Here is an 18,934-nt window from a genome sequence, read left to right as displayed (position 1 = left end):
AAAAATTTTTTGGACAGGTATACAATTAATTTGTATTTAATACTATCAAAAGTAGTAAACCACAATAATGACACATTTTATTAAAGGTAAATTTCTTTTCTTTAAAAGGTAGATTATTTAATCACATGACTATTGCAGATTCTTTTCAATATGCATTTATTACAAAATGAAACTCTGAAATTCGAATGTCCAACTCATAAATTATCCATCTTGACTTTATTGCACTCAGCACAGCCAGATCAAAAACATATGAATTGCATTATACATTATCATAATGCAGTGGATTTTTTTTAGAAGTCAGCCCCATTAAAATATCTTTGATGTATGATTTGTTCTGAAAATATCATACATTTATGTGTGTGTGTTTCTGAAAATATCATATAATTACATGTGTATGTATGTGAGAGAGAGAGAGAAAGAGAGAGAGAGAGACAGAGAGACAGAGAGAGACAGAGAGAGAGAGAGAGACAGAGAGAGAGAGAGAGAGAGAGACAGAGAGAGAGAGAGAGAGAGAGACTGACTCCACACCTGGAAATTTCTCTGGCTATCCCAGCTTCAATTAGAGATTACAAAGCATCTTAGGTATTGAGCAAATATCAATTATGTCAGTGGCCTTAGTGTCAATCTGTATTGGAAATTTGCCATCTTTTACATCTTCCCTGATAGTATTTTTAATTAGCTGTTGATTCTGTCAATAATGGAATTCATTATTAATTTAAATATGATTTGTCTAAGCTAGTTCCCATCAACTCATCTATTTGCTTTTTAAAACTTGCTAGTTGGTGCAAGTTCTAAGCAGAACAACATGGTTTCAAAAATATGCAAGATTTTTAGCAATTTATTTTACTACATGGTTACTGTATCCCCATTGATTATTAGAATTTCATATATTTTTAGAATTAGATGCGTAACATTAAGATTTTGATATTGTTTTCTACTTTTAAGGCAACCAGGGCTTTCAATTTGCAGGAAAGGATATAGTAAGGAATAATTTAGAAGATAATGTTTGGTAACAATGTCTACCATGTTTGTGCCTGGAGCTTTGTAAAATTGTCTCCCTGAGAGAGTAGCTCTATGGGATGTGGTTACCACACTACTGTCCTAGTTATTCATGCTTGCTCATTGGTACCATAAATCCAGGCTGGTTCAGCTCAAAATATACCATGATGAGATCCTTCTTTGACAGAGATTAGGCCAAGGACAATGTTTCTCTTTTTCTTCCATAGCATTAAATTCAAAAGCAGTATTTCACTTCAAAATATTGAAATGCATGTTCCTGAAAGAAATATCAATGGGTCGCATCTAAGCAACTGAAAGAGGATGGGGTTGAGAGTGAGTCCAGTTTAGACAAACAAAAACAAACAAACAAAACAAATAAAACAACAGAACAAACAAAGCCACAAAGATTGCTCTCCTATCCTATGGCATTTTGCTAGTTTATAAAGTAGATGCACTCCATTCATTTTTCTGGTCTTGCTTTTGAGGATCTTGTTTAGACAGTCCTCATGGACTGGCCGCTGTGCTTCACTGATTTAGTTCCACTAACCTACTACCAACTACAAAAGAACTTGCATTTCTTGACATTTCATAACCTCTGCACAGTCTTACTTCCCTAAACTAGATGGCTTTGTCTAACATTTGTCAGCCTATTCTGTATCCGAGCTCCTGATAATCAATTAATCCCTTGAAAAAAATTAAAGTTCGGGTAAAAGGATGGTTTTATATCTTTTCATCCATCCATCCATCCATCCATCCATCCATCCATCCATCTATCCATCCATCCATCAGTTAACAACTATTTACTGTTCATCCTGTAAAATACAGCATATTGAATAGTGGTAGAATTAAAAGAATGACTATGAAATGGTCCTAACCCCAGGGCAGTTGAAATCTAGTGATAGAAAAGGTATACTTGAAATTACAAACATGCATAGAAAAGGCAATATTGATGATAACAATGTGTGCCAACTGAGTGGAAAGATGAAGCACAGTTCTAGGTGCTTTATCATATGAATTTTACAGGAACTCTGAAACTCTGAAGCTCAGTAGTGCTATGATGATTAGATGCCACTCTAAAAGAAGCTCCCAGAATGGGATGCTCAATGAGCTATGAGCTTGCCTTGAGTGACAGTGAGCACCAGTATCAGATAGTTTTGATTCTAAGCCTGTCTATTTCCTACACCAATTGCAAGGTTATCATACTTTTATTAAACTTTTTCATCCTTTGCTTGTTCCTTCAGGAAGAAGGATGGGAGGGAGTAAAGGAGAGGGAGGAGGGAAGAAGGAGAAGAGAGGAAAGAGGAAGGGAGGGAAGGAGGGAGGGAAGGAGGAAGGATTTAGCTTTCCTGGGGTTATAAAATATCAAGAAGCATAAACTTATATGGTTCAGGAATAGAAATTTTGATTATGAAGTCAGGATGTCATCACCGACACATTAAACCAACATGGTTGGACTGTTTCATTAGGCAGCCATTGAAAGTTTCAGGGGAAGGAGTGACTTTGGTCAGTCATAACAACAGTGGAGCATCTCTAACATAGAATTCTAAGTGTTCTCAAATCCAAACTGTTTTTGTAGACGCACATGATGTTCATAGCTCTTTTGAATTTTGGAACATTTCATATTTGCAGACTAGGAATGCTTAACTGGGAATGCCTGTATGAATAGTCCAAAACCCAGAGAACTCCAGCATTTGTAACACATCTGGACTCAAATATTTCAGCTAAGGGACACTCAACTGTTATTGTGGACCCAGACACCTTAATCCATATCTCTGCTTTAAGAAATTAGGATTTGGGACTGCAGAGATGGCTCAGTGGGTAAGAACACTGGATGCTCTTCCAGAGGACATGGGTTTAATTCTCAGCACCTATGTGACAAGCTCAAGGCTATCTGTAACTCCAGTCACAGAGGATCTGGTGCCTTCTGGGCATGTATGCACATGGTACACAGGCATTCATTTGGGCAAGCATTCATATATACTGGGGGAAAAAACTTTAAAAAAGCCATGACTTGACAAATGATTATAAAGTTGTTAAATCCCTCCAGGAACACGCATATATAAAATGTTTTTCTAGACAACCCACTGTTGTTACTGTTGCTGTTCCTGAAAAGTGACCTGTCAGTGAAGTAACCCTTTAGACCATAGCACAAAGGACTCCATCCTCCTCACTCTCCACATCCCAGAGGCACAAAGTGAGAGAGCAAAAGGAATTTCTGAGTCTGTAAAAAGGGTCAGATTATTATTATTATTTTTTTTTTAAAAAATGTTCTGAAGCCACTTTAAATGCATGGTAAAACTGTAGAGGGCAAAGCCAGATGGGTGAGAGAGAATGGAAGGGGGGGTACACTATCATGTGGATTCTGTTCCCAACCAAAGACTAGTTCCAAAATGTTAGCAGACCAGAGTTAACCAGTGCCTCTTAATGCAACACATATAAGAGAAATGCAAATGTGAGGGTTTTACGGGTTTAATGGCTGTGGTTACAAGTGTTTCCTGCAGCTACACACCCTGTGAACTTGGAGGAGCTGGCAGTAAATCCCACCACTTGTGTCCCTTGTCCATGCATTCGTTTCCACACTGCCAAGCTCTGGCTGCCGACCACAATCCCTTGCTACTGTGCTGCCGCCCCTATGCCAAGCTCACTACAACCGGTGATCAATAAGAAATGAGGTGATGCTTCTTGAATGGAAGTATCTGGCATTCCTCCCAGCTGGGCGAAGTCTGCACTCAAGTTGGCCTTCTTCGTTGTAACAGGATCCAATTCAGTAACTTTCACAGATGGTGAGGCTCAGAGCATTCCAGGCTCCAAAGGCTACTGAGTGAGTAACTGGGAGCTTTAATCCCCAAAGCAGGTCGGGAAATAACACTGAGCACCTAGAGTGAACCAGGTGCTTGCTTCAGAAACACTACTTTTCATTTTCCTGACAATCAGAGAGACAGATTTCTCACTTACCAGATGAGAATCTTAAAGCTTGTGGCAATTTGATAGTATGGCAGCGCATGTATACTGAGTCAGGTCTGTCACCAATGCCCCACCCAGTCGTGGACCTCCTAATCTTTCCATTTGGCCATATGTGTCCTCTAAGCCATAGGTAGGTTGATTTAGTTAGAAATGTGGCTATAATAAAAAAAAATCATTTGGGAAATGCTTTCAAAACATATGCTCTCAGGGTCAACTGCAGAGGTCTTAAGTATCTGGAGTATATTTCTGTCTATAATGGTATATGTATAGAATGTATTTCTTTAGCAGGGTTTTAAATATCTAGAATATATTTCTTCTATCTTAAGCATCTATATATTATCCATGTATTTCTCATATGGCTTCTTAGCCTTGGTACAACTGACATCCTGGGCTGGATAATTATTTTTGTTGAAGAGGGTTGCCTCTATATCCACATTCTCTTACTATAATTTCAGGCCTTGGTCATAGTTTCTAGAGAAAGGGTATGCTGGTGGGATGTGGGAAGGCAGGCTCTGGAGACAATGAGCTGAGCAGTCTTTCAACTAGGAAAGCTTGCCAATGATGTGGACAATACCTGACCTTGCTTTGCAGAGTGGATGTGTTGTCATGGAGGCTTTCCAAAGCAGGATACAATATAAAAGGTTTCCAAACAAGAAAAGGTGATAAGACAACATTCTAGAATGTTCTTTGGTCTCTAAAAATTTGATACATCTGCATAGTTAGAGTGATTTTAGTAAATTAAGTTTACTACCACAGTGTCCCAGTTCCAAATAGGTCTACAGTAAATGTTCTAGAATCATTAACTTTTTACTTATTTCTGAATTTTGGAAAAAAAAAATTTCTTCTAAAGATCTTAGCAATTAAAAAGCATTTTCCCCAAGCAAAATACTTGTTATTGCCATTTCATTTCACGGTAAGAAGTTGGGTGGTGGTGGGGGGAACAATATGAATACATCCCTAAAAGTGGTTTATTTTCTACCATTAAAAAAAATATCATTGGACGCCTAGATGTAAATTCTAGTCTTCAAATGGCTTTTTACCAGTTATACTCCCCAAAGCTTTCACAGAAAATGTTCTATTGCTAGACACGATCTACACTAAAACATTATTCTTATTGACATAAAATTTAGTGAGTTACTAGTTTTCTGATAATAGCAAATATATTTTATTTAATTTGTATATATTAAAACCAATGTTCTGCATCAACTGAATCTTTTCCCATTTTAAAAATTAGATCATATATTCTAAACATTTCTGAGAATCACTCTGAATAGTTTAGAGCCTTCTTTAGGATGGATTCCAACAGTGCTACTATTGCATATACTAATGTGCTATGTTACTTCAGGGTATATTCATACAGAAGTATTCTTTTAAAACAAGGCTCAAGAGCTATGCTTTATAGACACTTCCCTAAATGACTGCTGGAAAGCGTGCCAGTCCAGTGATTCATTCTATGTATTAATCCAGCTCAGCTGACAAGTGGTTGCTAATACAGCACTTCTAACATTGATTCAAATGCCATAAAAGGATTTTGGCTCATAAAATATGCTGGCGTGGCAAGTGGATGTAGGTGTGCCCATCATTTGTCTATAAGAATACTGTAATGCACCAAGTTTTGTTGGTGACCATCAGCATTTCTAAGAAGATATGTGTTACAGTGATCAGATGAAAGTACAGGTATTACATCAAGCCACCCACGGCGCCCCTGGGTCTTACACTTTGCCCCTGTACATGTGGGGCAATCCTGACAGACTGCCACTGCATAAAGGGTGATTGTGAGTGGCCACCATTGTGTGTGTCACCTCCGTTTCCACTCTCAACCTTAGCACAGCTGTAATCAATGCCATACAACTCTTCCCAGCCACTGCAGACGCTTAGTACTATGAAAACCAGCAACCTGATCACTTCCTCCTGTCAGCGTAAAAGGAGAACATGACTTTGTCCTGAGAAACGCTATCTAGTATGTTTTTCATAACTTTCACAGAGTGGGATGATCTAATAAGAATCTACAAGTAATTAACCTGGTCTTTTCTAGCCAACCAAAGTCCCACTCAAATACATTTAAAAAAAAAATCAGGATTCTAAAGGAGTCATAAATTGGGGTATTTTGAAAAACTGGGATCTAATCCAGTCCATGATCTGATCAGGGTTCAGTGGTAATAATAAATTGGGACTATTAAAACTGGGAATCATTCCAACATTTTATTTTGCCCAAACCATGGGACCCGGCAAATTCTACTGCAAAAGACAGGGGTATTCACTGACAAGTCAAACCATGCTGAATTAATCATTTGTATGTAACCATGCCAAAACATGGGTGTTTTCAACAGTTTAAATTGTGCCAAAGATTAAGTTCAGTAAATAATTAATTATCAAGAGTCACTTGGCAAATTAAAGAAATCAACCTTCTGGTTTCTTTAATAAAATATGTACTTCTTTTTAGAGTAAAATAGTGGCAAAACCCTGTCAATTCATTTGTTGCTTTAAGTCAGATTCAGAGTGCAATCAGTATGTGAGTTACAGCTAAAATAGTAATTTACAATGTACTACTTTTGCAGTCTATGCTGTGCATCTATCTTCTTTTTATATAAAAAAATCATGAACAAATGTTGAAAAAAAAACTGTACTCTTATTCTGGTTTTCATTTCAATTTCCAGTAACATAAAAGTCCTCCATAATTAAATCAAACACGAAGAGGTTGGGAATAGATTTTCACCCACTTGAATCCTCAAACTATAAAATGGATTCTGAATGTTTTTCTATCTCTAAGATACATTTCGTTGATGTGGGGAATTTGCAGCTGCATAATTAAATCTTGGTTTGCCAAATATCAAAAACACATGTATTGATTCAAACTAAGGGAAGCCAAGCAGCCCAGCCGATAAGGTGAGGGAGAAACCTCTGCAGTTCTTGGAAGGCATTCTGAAGGGAAAGAAAACCAAGAATCTTGAATTCAGACACCGAGACCGATTAATTTCCCCTAATCTTAGCTTCACCCTCACCAGCATTCAGTCTAGGTCTGTTGCTGAGAACGAGGCCCATATGTCTTCAGACTTCTCAGGGCTGAAGCTGGACACATTGTTGTCCCAATGTCTTCAGTTTTCCACTCAGGTTTTATTATGATCCACATGTGCGATGTTTAATTAATGTGACAAATGGTCTTGTGGTGTACGAGGGAGGGAGGGTCTTGGAATAACTAAATTTCATGTTAATAATATTTTGTTTTGTTTTGTTTTACTTTCAGTAAGAGGTTGCACTTAGTGAAATTTCATTTTTGGGTCAATAATATGGGACTTAGATAGAAATCAGTCTTTGGTTTCAATGGAGATATGTTAGTCAATATTATAATCCTAAGTAAAAAAGGAGTGGTGTGTCTAGGGGGTGTAGCCTTTCTCTACCTGTCTTGAGAAAGTACTAAGAAGACAAGTATTTAACTACATGACAGGCCTAAGACTTTAAAGAAAAAAAAATCATATTTTAGAAAAGATTACAAACTTAGTTCTTGGAATTAAATAACTAAAATTAATGACATGTTAAAACAATCTTGCTGTCAGCTCATGATACTAATTTACATAATCTGAATGTGTGGGAAATGCTAATTTAATTTAGTCAGGACAAATAATCTTTGCATATTATATTGAGTTCATCATCTAGCAGTGAATAAAGACCTTTGAAACTAATGTTTTATTATGGCCCATGCCACTGAAGCGTGAAAAAAATGATGAGTTTATTTAATGCAGGGCTTCACTGCCATGGACCGTTTGACTTGGGTTAAAAGGGGACACATCGTAAACTCAGGAAATCGAATAGAGGATGAGAAGATCCTACTACACAATCATGAGTGAGAAACTTGGCCTTGCATACCCCAAGAGGAGTGCTATATACACTACATGAGTCAGTGCTTTGGCAAGTTCAGGAGAGCTTGCTCTAGAAGTTCAGTGTGAATTCTTCTGTACTTGGATATTTCTCAGAGTCTAACATCTGGAAGATACCCTAGAGATCATATAAAGAAAATGTAGCATTAACGATGCTTGCAATTATTTTTGTTGGTATATGTCTTGGTGTATTTCATTTGCAAGAACTGATATTTTATTTATTTGAATATATGTGCATATAATTAAGATGTGGAAGGAATACATCAGTGATTGAGGTTAATAAAATTCTAATATTTACTTGATGAACTAATCTTTTCTAAATCTAGTCATTGGCTTCTTATTAGACATTTCAAGTGTCAACAAGCTCACTGTTTCATAGTGCATTCTAATGTTTAGGGTGCTTCACTTTATTAAGCTGAAGAACACCTCTCTTAAGATAATGCTCTACTAGTATCTTGAAGTAAATAAATAACAGGTTGACAAATAGGATGAAAATGGTGTTGTAAATAAATATATTCTCTCTTGTAGCAGAAGCTAGCTAAAGTCCCAGCTCTGCCTCTCCAGATCCTCCAGTGTTTCTCAGAAATGCAGACTGCAGTGTGGACTGACCCATTCTCTATGTGAGACAAAGGCTTGGGCTATACCAGGTGTGATGTGAGCCGTGTAAAATAGGAATTATTGTTTCTTCATTTCGTACATGGACTTCCAGTAATGCAGCCTAGAATGGATTAAGTTTTGGCAGGCACATCCCTGTGTTGACTCATGCTACACTTACCCTCAACTAAAACCATCAGGAAAAATTTCATATATTCGGTATTAAGTCAAACCTTCCACATCCTGTGTTTGTACAGCTCATTCCTGGGCCTGAATGTAAGACTTTACATTTATTCCTATTAACCTCTTTATGTTTGACTCCCCCCTCCCATTGTTCCAGGTGCCTCTGCCAGCACATACACTTGTCAACCTCTTCAATGCTTGGCACTCACAGCTGATCAGCAGGCCACCATCACTAATAGCAGTACTCAGCAGGACAGCATTAAAATAAATGTTCAAAAAAAAACTATTCTTGCATGCTTATATAGATGCAGTGTTTGTTGGTAGTGTTTAGGCACAATTTCTCATACAACTAATAATCCTTTTAGAGTTATGTCATCTGGCGATTGCATTATCCACAGCATACTATGAGATAATACAATTAATTACTGATATTTGGGAAGTTTCTCTTACACTTTGTAAATTCGTATGATTAGAAAGGGTCTCAACCCTGTACTATTGACATTTGGATTGAATAATTTATTCTTGCAGGGGAAGAAAGTCTTGTAGATTGTAGGATGTTTGGAGATTTCTACCCAGTAAAAGGCAGCATAAGCTCCCTCTCTCCCATCTTTTTGCACTAATGACAGTTAGAAATGTCTCTACACATACCAAACTTCCTCCTTTTCTCATTGACAGCATTACAGACTCTGTGTTTCTATGAGCTTTTCTACCTATTATATGGTTTTGTTAACATTTTCATGGTATAGTTCTAGGTAAAGTTTCACATACAGCACTAATCACTCCTATCAGGAATTAGACAGTGGCTAATTTGTAAAAAGATTTGGTAATAAGAAAAATAATATGCTGAATAAGTGGAAGGGGAATCATATCATCCTGAAGTTTAGAACAAAGGTTAGATTAATACTAGGACAAAGATAGAATAAAGACACTGAAGCTTCCACAAGAATTGTGTGATTTAAGAGATAAGCTATAAGGACTTTGTACCTAATGATGCCAATCAAAGTACTATCTGGAACAGTAAAAAATATATAGGCAGATAACTGTTCAATAATGGAAGACAAATAATATATGTATGCTAATCACAGAGTAGTCAGCAATGATCAAGATGACATGTTTTAAAAATACAAATGGCACTGGGAAGTATTGGAAGATCATGATGTGCGAACAGAATTGTGTTATCTCTGTAGCATGGATATCAAATTTCCAAAAGAATAAGTAGGTATAGAAAACAGATTATGAAACTATTAATAATGGCTATGGGGTTGTCATAGAGTTATTTATTTTATATTTCCCAAGATGTTTTTTGTGAGTTTATGACCTTTTCCTACCCCTGTGGTACAGGGTGATAATTGTAGAGCAGTGATTCTCAACCTGTGGATTATGACCCTTTGGAGGATTGACTGACTCTTTCACAGGGATCCCCTAAGACCACCAGAAAACACAGATATTTACGTTATTATTCATAACAGTATCACAGTTACAGTCATGAAGTAGCAATGAAATAATTTAATGGTTGTGGACCAGCACAATCTAAGCAACTGCCTTAAAGGGCTATAGCATTAGGAAGGTTGAGAACCACAGCTCTAGAGCCTCTGACTCATCCTGGGCTGGGTGCGCTGAGAAGGATTCTTCACATGTTCATAGAACAGCACATGAGCTAGGTAGGATTCTTCAGAGAGAGCTCATGAAGAAAGGTGATGGTGTCTGTAGTCTGGGTCACTCGGTCTTAGTAGGGACAATTTCTATGTATCATATTTCATAAAATAAGAAGGCCTGATGTTCCAGCGGGATTTTGTTCCTCCCACACAGTGTTTCTCGGGTTTGAGGAAATTAGAGACTCGCCTCAGACTTATCTACTGAATGTTAAATGATGATTCCTGGATGGCCACTCCCAAGGTCTGAACGCTTCAGAAGGAGGTGGGGCTCAGGGGATCTTCAGTTTTAGCAAAACCTTCTAGTGATTCAGTTGGACACGGGTGACCCACATGCCATATTTTATGGTTTAAACCATATATATTTTTCATGTCTGCATTTTTTGGTAGTATCTTTTTGGATGTACAGTGAAGGAAGTTAATTTAGACTTTCATTTGTGTGTTAGTAAACTGGCTTCTCAAAAAAAAATCCATTTTAAAAAGTAATTTATAATATTGGTGTACCCATTTCAAAGAGCTAATGGCCAAACTAGCTCACAAAATTCCTAAAAGCTTAAAATTTAGTTTTGATAAGCTGCTATTCCCAATGATATATACTATGTACTTTATTTAATGGCTTTAAATAATTGGAAAATGGCTAATAGAAAACCACTATATGCATGAAAACTATGACAGAATTAGTAAACAATAAGATAGTTTGACTCATTTCGAGGAAACAAATTTTGATTATATCAAGCAAAAGGGACAATAATAACATTTATCAATATTTTCTATTTTTATTTTTCCTCCATGCCACTCTCCAGAAAGAGTGGCAAACTTGCTGAGATCCATGAGAGCTGTAAATTGGTTTCCTATGGATGATTGAGAGCCAAAAATCCAGCACTCCAGGGTTGGGAACAACACCTCATGTTCAGCCTCCACCTCCACCCTCCATGGTCTTCAATCCGTGAGTGTTGAAATGCCTTTGACATTAATTCTATAGCACCCAGCCCTAAAATCAGCTCCTTCAACTTCTTCTTCAGCACCTGATTGAGACGTGGTTGTCTGTAGGAAACCATATTGGATCTGTTTTATGTGTTCCTGTGTGCAGGGTGGTTTAAGTGCAGGCTAATAGTACAGCCCTTCCAATACTTTCACCAGACATATTTTAAGAATATTGGACCTGAAGCCTATATAGTCAGCTGAGGCAAATTTACAGCTTTGCTTTTAAGAACAAAACTCCCGCAGGCACCTGCTTCCTAAAGGCAAAACCAGAAAGGAAATGAACTCTTGCTTAAAGGCAGTCTACCTTATTTTATGAGTTATCAATTTTCTAGCTGGCACACAGTCTACTCGCTACTGGGAGATTTTACCCCTGTCTCAAGCAAGCAATCAACTGCAAAAAATGCCCAGTCTGCATTCTTGAAAACAGTTCAGATTCCCAAAGATGAGGCATGGGGACAGTCTCAATAAATGAAGTCAGGGGACCAGCAAAGGTCTATGATACAGGCTCATAGTGCAGATGTCTCTGCCAGTGCATGCACTAAATTCTGAGCTGGAATTACATTTACATTGCAGGATCTCTGCATCCTGGCCTATGATAGGGTGAGCCCTTCTTGTCTTCAGGGGAGCCCTGTCAGGTGAATGGTCAACATCAATGGAGAACATTTGATTTCCTTTTACGTGTTCTGGCGACCCTGGAAGCAGAGCTTATCAACTTCTCAGAAATGAGAAGGAACTAAATAGCATCTCCCCTTTTACTGGTAAAGCTGGCTTTCTCAGTCAAAATTGTGTGCAAGATAGGGTAAAAGGTTAACCAGAGATACTTTAGACTGCTGTGTGCTAGAAAACACAATGACAAGATGTGTTTTTCTTAGTATATTTGCTACAATGATAAGATGTAAGAACAGACACTAAAACAAACAAACAAAAACAAACAAAAAAATCCATGAGGATAAACTGAGCTAATAACAAGTGAAAAACTAGATATATTTGATGTCCCCTGAGAAATCACAAATACATAAAATTAGATCCAGCCCTGTCTCAACTTAGTCTTTCTGTGAGCTTCATTTTGTTCAGAAGGTGAAGAATTTTCAGCAGACATAGGAGTATTCAATTGCATGTTTTAAAGTCGGACATTTCACATCTATGTGGGGAAGTGCCAGAGTTAACATCAAAGATGCATGAAGGACCTCTTGTCCAGATGGAACAGGATGATCCTCCAGCAGTAGCATTCGGCCCTCATGAACTGCTACCACTGGCCGCCTATGAAACTGGCCCTTCTGCAGATGGGCAGCATGTTTTCAGCTTGCTGATAGCCTAATAAAAGACAGTAGCTTTTGAAAAATGGAGGACAGGGGGACATGTACTCAAATTACATGACCAAATGGAGTTAGCAGAATATAATTAGGAAAGGCATGTAGCAGGCTGTCAAAAATGAGGAACAGACTGGGGGACCTTGAGAGTTCTAAACATCAATATCAAAATGACCTTTGGATTAGCAGAGCGAAAAAAAAAATCATTCTTTAAGCCCTGGGAAAATATGCACTGAAGGAGTCAGAACTGGGAGAGACACACAATGGGACTGTAGGTTCTGACAAGATGAAGACACAGCTATGATTTCTTCTTCTAAGTATGATAAAGGTTCCCTGGCAAGGTGGGTTGCTTTGTCAGGGAGGCCGCAGTTCTCCGGTATGCTTCTTAAACTAAAATCCCTCCGGTTGATTATTGGAAGTTGATAACTTAAACACAGATTCTGTGGTCTGCAAAGGGAGGGGTCTGAGTTTTTCTTACCTCTCTCTTTCTTCTTTCATTCTTTCCAGATCATCTTCTCCTGGGTGCCCGGACTTCTGCGTCCCTTTCTGCTCGCCCTTCCCCACCTTATCATCTTTCTTCTTTCCGAATCTAGAAGGCAAGGACGAAGTTCACAACCCACACTTTTTCTTTGGCAAATGTAAGATACGGATGACACGTGCTCAGCCTGCTATAATTCTTTATTCTAAAGAACACAAGAACACTGGCATAAATCAGAAGTGAAATAAGATTACAAAAGCAGGGAAATAACACAGTTGCTGAATCTTTTTCTCTCCTTTCTTCCTTTCGTCTTTTCATTTACATGCTTATTTTGTATCAGGCATAACATTATGCGATTAAAAGTGAATAATTTTGACTATTAATTCAATGAATTAAAAAACAGAATGATTATCATTCATTTGTAACTAAGAATGAACAATTTTCTAATGAGGCCCTCCAGAACTGTAGTCCATTGCCATTTTAAGGTAAAATACATGAGATTATGTAATTACAGGTAACAAAGGACCTTACTGAAGTCTCTTTTTAATGTGTTCCTTTGACTCAAAAGCTCCAAGGGAAATGGGGCTGGTGGCAGGTATTTCTGAACGTTGACACATAATTCCCACTGGTTCTGTCTAGGGCTGGGATCAGAACTTGTCTACACTGTGTGCTATTCTCTTTCTTCCAGGTCACATTTATCCTACACTACAGCTCCCAATTCCCAACTTGCTCTAGGTTAGTGTGCTTAGCACATCTGTTTCATCTGTAGTTAAATGTACATAGCAGCAACCATGGTACATTACCAGAGCATCACATTTCCTCAGCATGTGTAGAAAAATGAAACCAGCACATGTTAAATGAAATAAGGCTGTGGCTGCACTATTACTGGACCCATCCTGTCCTTAATGTGACAGGTGACATGAATGAAGTGATTAAGAGGAAAGTCCCTCTGTGATACACACAGGTTCTTCTTAAACATTTAAGTATTTCTTCCCCCTTTTATTAAACAGGAGCAAATTTTAACCATTTATGTTAGCTCCCATATAGTATCTGTGTGTTTGCTTGTCCATCTGTCTATCCATCTGTCCATGTATCCATCTGGCCAACCATCCATCTATCCGTCCATCTTTGTACCTATTTACAACTTGGGGATTCTTACAAATTAGTTGTGCTCTGGTTAGCTCTCTTCTCCTTCCTTCCTGATATACACATAACAAGATCCTGACAGAATCTCTTTATGTGAAGATGTAACATAAAATAATATTCTCTCCAACTAGAATATTAATTTTTTAAAAATTCACAAATGAGCTCTTGTTTATGTCCTTTTGGAATTCTTCTTGGACTGTTTCAGTCATGGAAGATGTTGTTAACAAAGAATAATGGAACATCACACCTGCCAGGCTCATGGCTCAGGTTAATGAGCCTGCTGCTCACATGGGATAGTCTGCAGAAATGTCAACCAGTCTTGGTTCTTCTCCCCGCTTTTCATATAAGTTTAGTTAACCAGTCTTTTCTCACAAACATCCCTTACCCACCTTCATCTACTACTATAATTTTCTTGCCATGTTCAGTTCTTCCTGGGACTTTGGTCAATTGTCAGCTTTAGTTTAATTAGTTAGCTCTAAGGTCCTACACACACACACTTTTGTACTTTATACAATGTATTTTGATCATGTTTACTCCCAACTGCTCCCTCTAATATTTCCAGATCTTCTCCATCCCTACCATTGAGCTTCATGTTCTCTCTCTCTCCCTCTCCCTCCCTCTCTTTCTCTTTTTCTCACTCTCTCTTTCTCTCTCTGTTGCAGGATATTTAATTACACTGTGAACCCTTAGATAGTATTATTTGCTAAAAAAAAACCCAACCAACCAACCAAACAAACAAAAAACCTGTTTATACCTGTGATATGGCTCAGCCCTTAGCAAGTACCTTTAATCACAAACAGTGAAGACAAAGTTAGTTTGTAGACAGAGGCATGAGCCAGGCAGTGGTGGCGCACGCCTTTAATCCCAGCACTTGGGAGGCAGAGGCAGGCGGATTTCTGAGTTCCAAGACCAGCCTGGTCTACAGAGTGAGTTCTAGGACAGCCAGGGCTACACATAGAAACCCTGTTTTGAAAAAAAACAAAAAACAAAAAAAGACAGAAGCACATTTGGAAGTGATGTCTAGTTGAGTGACAGACAAAGTGACAAATCAGAGAAAGAGTTGACAAAATAAGATATGTTTAACTGTCAAGAGAAGAGAGGAAAAGAAAGCTACCTAAGGGGCAGTGCAGAGAAGGAGGAGGCAGTTTTGCTGGGACAGTTTTACAGAGACTTGCCTCAGAGAAAACAAGCTAGACACAGGTGAAGACAGAAGAGACCAGAGAATGAGAAAGAGTCAGAAGATTCATATATGAGGCCAAGCAGAGTCATTCAGTAAGAAACTGAGAAAATTGAAGCAGTCAGCTTAGAGAGGAGTTTGAACCAAAACAGCTGAGTTGAATGAGTCGGGAGAGATGAGAGAGAACTAGAAGTGAATGTATTGAGCAGTAAGTCTCAGAGGCTGACACCATTCTAGGCCTAGAAGATTGTACAGAGGCTAGCAGCTTCCAGGACTAGGGCTAGGTTAGCAGATGGAAGCAGTAAGCCCCAGAGACACAAGCACTCAGGAGAATAAAAATTACTCTTATACGTTTACTTTTTAAAGTCCTTGATACTAATTTGTGCTGTTCATGTACTCATAGATGGCAATCCAACCAGGAGCCACACCCTTAACTGATCTCTCCTAGAACTGTCCATAGATTCAGGTCCTCAGGAAGGGTGCAGGCTTACAGACCCCTGTCCCTTCACACTAGAACATCGACTGTCTTAATTTTGTTCAGGTCTTATGTAGGCAACCACAATTACTGCCCGTGCATGAGCTCAGCAGTCCAGTTATTCTGAGAAGATGCTGCTGTCTCATTCCGGTCCTGTCCAGCTTGTGGCTCTTCCAATCATTCTGCCTCCTTGCCCACGATGTTCTCTCACCTGAGGGAGGTGGTATAAGATAGATGTCCCATTTGTGGATCAGCGTTCCACTGACTTATTCTCTACATTTTCATCCCTCCTCTTTTTTCCTATTCTGTTCCATTTCTCAGTTCATTCCTGTTCTTCACTAAAGGTATGACCTGGTATCATTTATAGAAATAGCTAGGAAAAAAGGAAAAAAATGTAGACAAAAATATGAGAATGTCAACTTTCAAATGTAATTCAGATTTGCTGATATATTCAAGACCTCACCGTAACCTACAGAACAGGAGACATCTAAATAAGATTTCCATGAATAGATTCTGTAGCTTTCTAGACAGCATTCGTAAGAGGCTAAGGGATCATTTTTACTCTAAATGAATTCACAGGAGAAGTTAGTATCTCCGAACATCACGTAGATAAAGAATTCTTCTGCCGAGATGCTGTTGAATATAATAACATTTGGACAGAAAAATTCAAAACTTTGGGGAGCTGGGGTAGAAAAGATGCCTTGGCAAGTCGATGAGAGCAGAATGTTGCCAAAATTGTAAGCTTGCTCCCCTCCACCCACATCCTGCATTTTATTAAAAATTTGGAGGTTTTGCATTTTCTGAGATAAAAGCAGCCTTGTGTTAGAAGGGTAAAAGTAACCTAGTCCCTGTTTACCTTCATGGTTCTTGCCACACCCCAGGCATAGTTTTTCTTTGGTATCTAAACTATTTCACTCAGTCGGCAGTTCATAATAGCCTGCTCGGTTCCCACCACAACAAAGTATGTTTTACTGTTAGTTTTAACTTCTACAAAGTATTTTCTTTTCTTTTGTTTTTTATCAAGATCTGCCCATTAAAGGAGCCAGTTCCACAACTATTATAAATATTTCATTGAAAGTCCATTCTCTTTGAGTTTTCTACCCGAGATGAAAGGTAGACATAGATGCAACAATCCTCTTACTAGAGTGAAGGTTTATAGATCGCCTAATTCACAGAGGATGGGGTGGGTGGTTTAGGGACAGAATTAGGAAATAATGGTCCTGAGAAGGGCCCCACCTTGTCTAAATGAAGAAACCAAAACACAAAGGGAGCCGCATTTTACCTACGCTGAGTTCTCTTTCCAGCTCTGCAGTCACGTGACTCCGTCCGCAGTGGCAGAGGGAGCAGCAGGCCTTGAGTTGTGAGGAGGAAAGCATCAATTTGCTATTTCCCTTCCACAGCATCCCTGTGGGAGGCCATTTCACAGCATCTTACCCCGGACACAGAAAGAAGAGTTTGTGATGCCCATCTACCCTTTAGCTATTTTGTGAGAAGAGTCATGAGGCTCTAGGCTGGCCGGGATCGCTGCTTTGCATGCTGGAGGTCTGGAACAGCCCTTGCATTCCCAGCTTCTCTAGCTGTTGCCTTAGAAATCTGAGAGTTGGCCGTTGTGGGCCAGGTGCCTCAAGGAAACTGCTTATAGGTTAGCCTGGCTTTGTATAAAAGACTCTTAGCTGAAAAATTCTGAGCACACATATGGTTTCAATCAATAAAATTTTATTTTACTTGTACCCAGGTAGTCTGTTTAAAGAATCCCATGATGGATCATTTTGTAAAGTGGAAAAATCACCTTTCAACATATTCTTTGTGCAAATTTACATTTTCATGAATAAGTTTGCTTCAAACAACTGACCCTGCTCATTTCTTTAGAGGTTACATGGAACAACTTTGTGAAAAACTTCAGTCTCTCCCTCCCTTACTTTCTTTTCCTTTTTCTTTCCTTTCCTTTCCCTTTCTTTTTTCCTTTTCTCCCTCTCCCTTTCTACATTCCTTCCTTTCACTTATTCCTGTAAAACATTTATTATGCACCTACTATGTGTGTGATACTCTAATAAACACTTGATATAGGTTCATATCAGTCTGTGAAACAAAACTACCCACTGACCACATGGAGATGGCCTCCTAAGACACAGGGCTTTCCTAAAGCAAGTTTAAGTGGACACTCCCAAGTGTGAAGGGTGTTAGAGAGGATGGTAGGGGAGATGCTGATAGGAACTTGATCAGGGAGAACATGCCCAGGTACAGAAATGCTATTTATCTGAGACTATACATTTAGGAGGTTTAGTAAGCAGAATAGAAGGAAAGTCTTGGATGTGGTGGAAGTAGCACACACAGAGACTGTGAGGCAGGAGAGGCATGGTTCTTTCTGGTCAGGACAAAGGGTGGCTAGAACTGAGACTCACTCTCATGGGATGTGGGTAGCAAGGGCCGAAGGATGGAGAGGAGCCTGAGTGGAGTACAGGAGCCAGGAGAGAGCATTCTTTAGTAACAAGGGGCACAGACACTGGTGAGAAAAACGATGGATTGGAAGAAGTGATGGAGGAGATACAGAGGAGCTGAATCATCCTTTTGAACAGAAGTGATAATCAGTGAGGCGTATCTTCAAAAGACCACCCTGGTTGATGCAGTAAAAAGCAGCAAGCCAACAGCAAAGCAGACAGATGAGTTAGGCTGCCTTGGGATGACTGTGGAGAGTCATGGAGGTGCGTGGCTTGGTTAGAGAAGTGGACAGACGCTGAGAGAAGACAGTGACTTGGAACTGGCGAGGCAATGGAGAGGGGGTGTTCCCAGTGGAGGGAAGTTCAAGTTTAAACGAGCATTTACTCCCTCTATATTTATTTTTAAAATCTAGTGTATGCCTGTTCATATTGATGTGTAGAGTGTACATGCATAATGTGCATGCAGACGTCAGAGAACAGTCTGTGGGACCTGGGTCTCTCTTTCCACCATACAGGATCTGGGAATTAAACTCAAGTCATCAGGCTTGGTGGCAAGCACTTTACATGCTGAGTGCTATTGCTGACCCCAAACATGACCTTGGTACACTGTCAAGAAACCTCAGCAAACAACCCCATACCAAGTCTGGGGAATTGTAGCA

The 18,934-nt window shown here is 39.0% G+C and overlaps 1 protein-coding gene across 3 annotated transcripts in view; it reads right to left on the bottom strand.

Annotated features, from left to right (window-relative positions):
* The window catches only part of Pard3b (par-3 family cell polarity regulator beta), a 997,480-nt gene that overhangs the window by 179,614 nt on the left and 798,932 nt on the right, over positions 1 to 18,934 (bottom strand). For 2 of the 3 annotated variants that reach the window (XM_031367695.1, XM_031367696.1), the window contains exon 19: positions 13,040 to 13,150. The exons of the other annotated variant lie outside the window; for it this stretch is intronic. In XM_031367695.1, the coding sequence (XP_031223555.1) occupies positions 13,040 to 13,150 (111 nt within the window). The remainder of the gene's footprint in view (positions 1 to 13,039; positions 13,151 to 18,934) is intronic. 3 annotated transcript variants of the gene reach the window in all.

This window comes from Mastomys coucha, unplaced genomic scaffold (assembly GCF_008632895.1).
Source record: "Mastomys coucha isolate ucsf_1 unplaced genomic scaffold, UCSF_Mcou_1 pScaffold14, whole genome shotgun sequence".
Classification (NCBI taxonomy): domain Eukaryota; kingdom Metazoa; phylum Chordata; class Mammalia; order Rodentia; family Muridae; genus Mastomys; species Mastomys coucha.
This window is presented reverse-complemented; position numbering and strand designations above follow the sequence as displayed.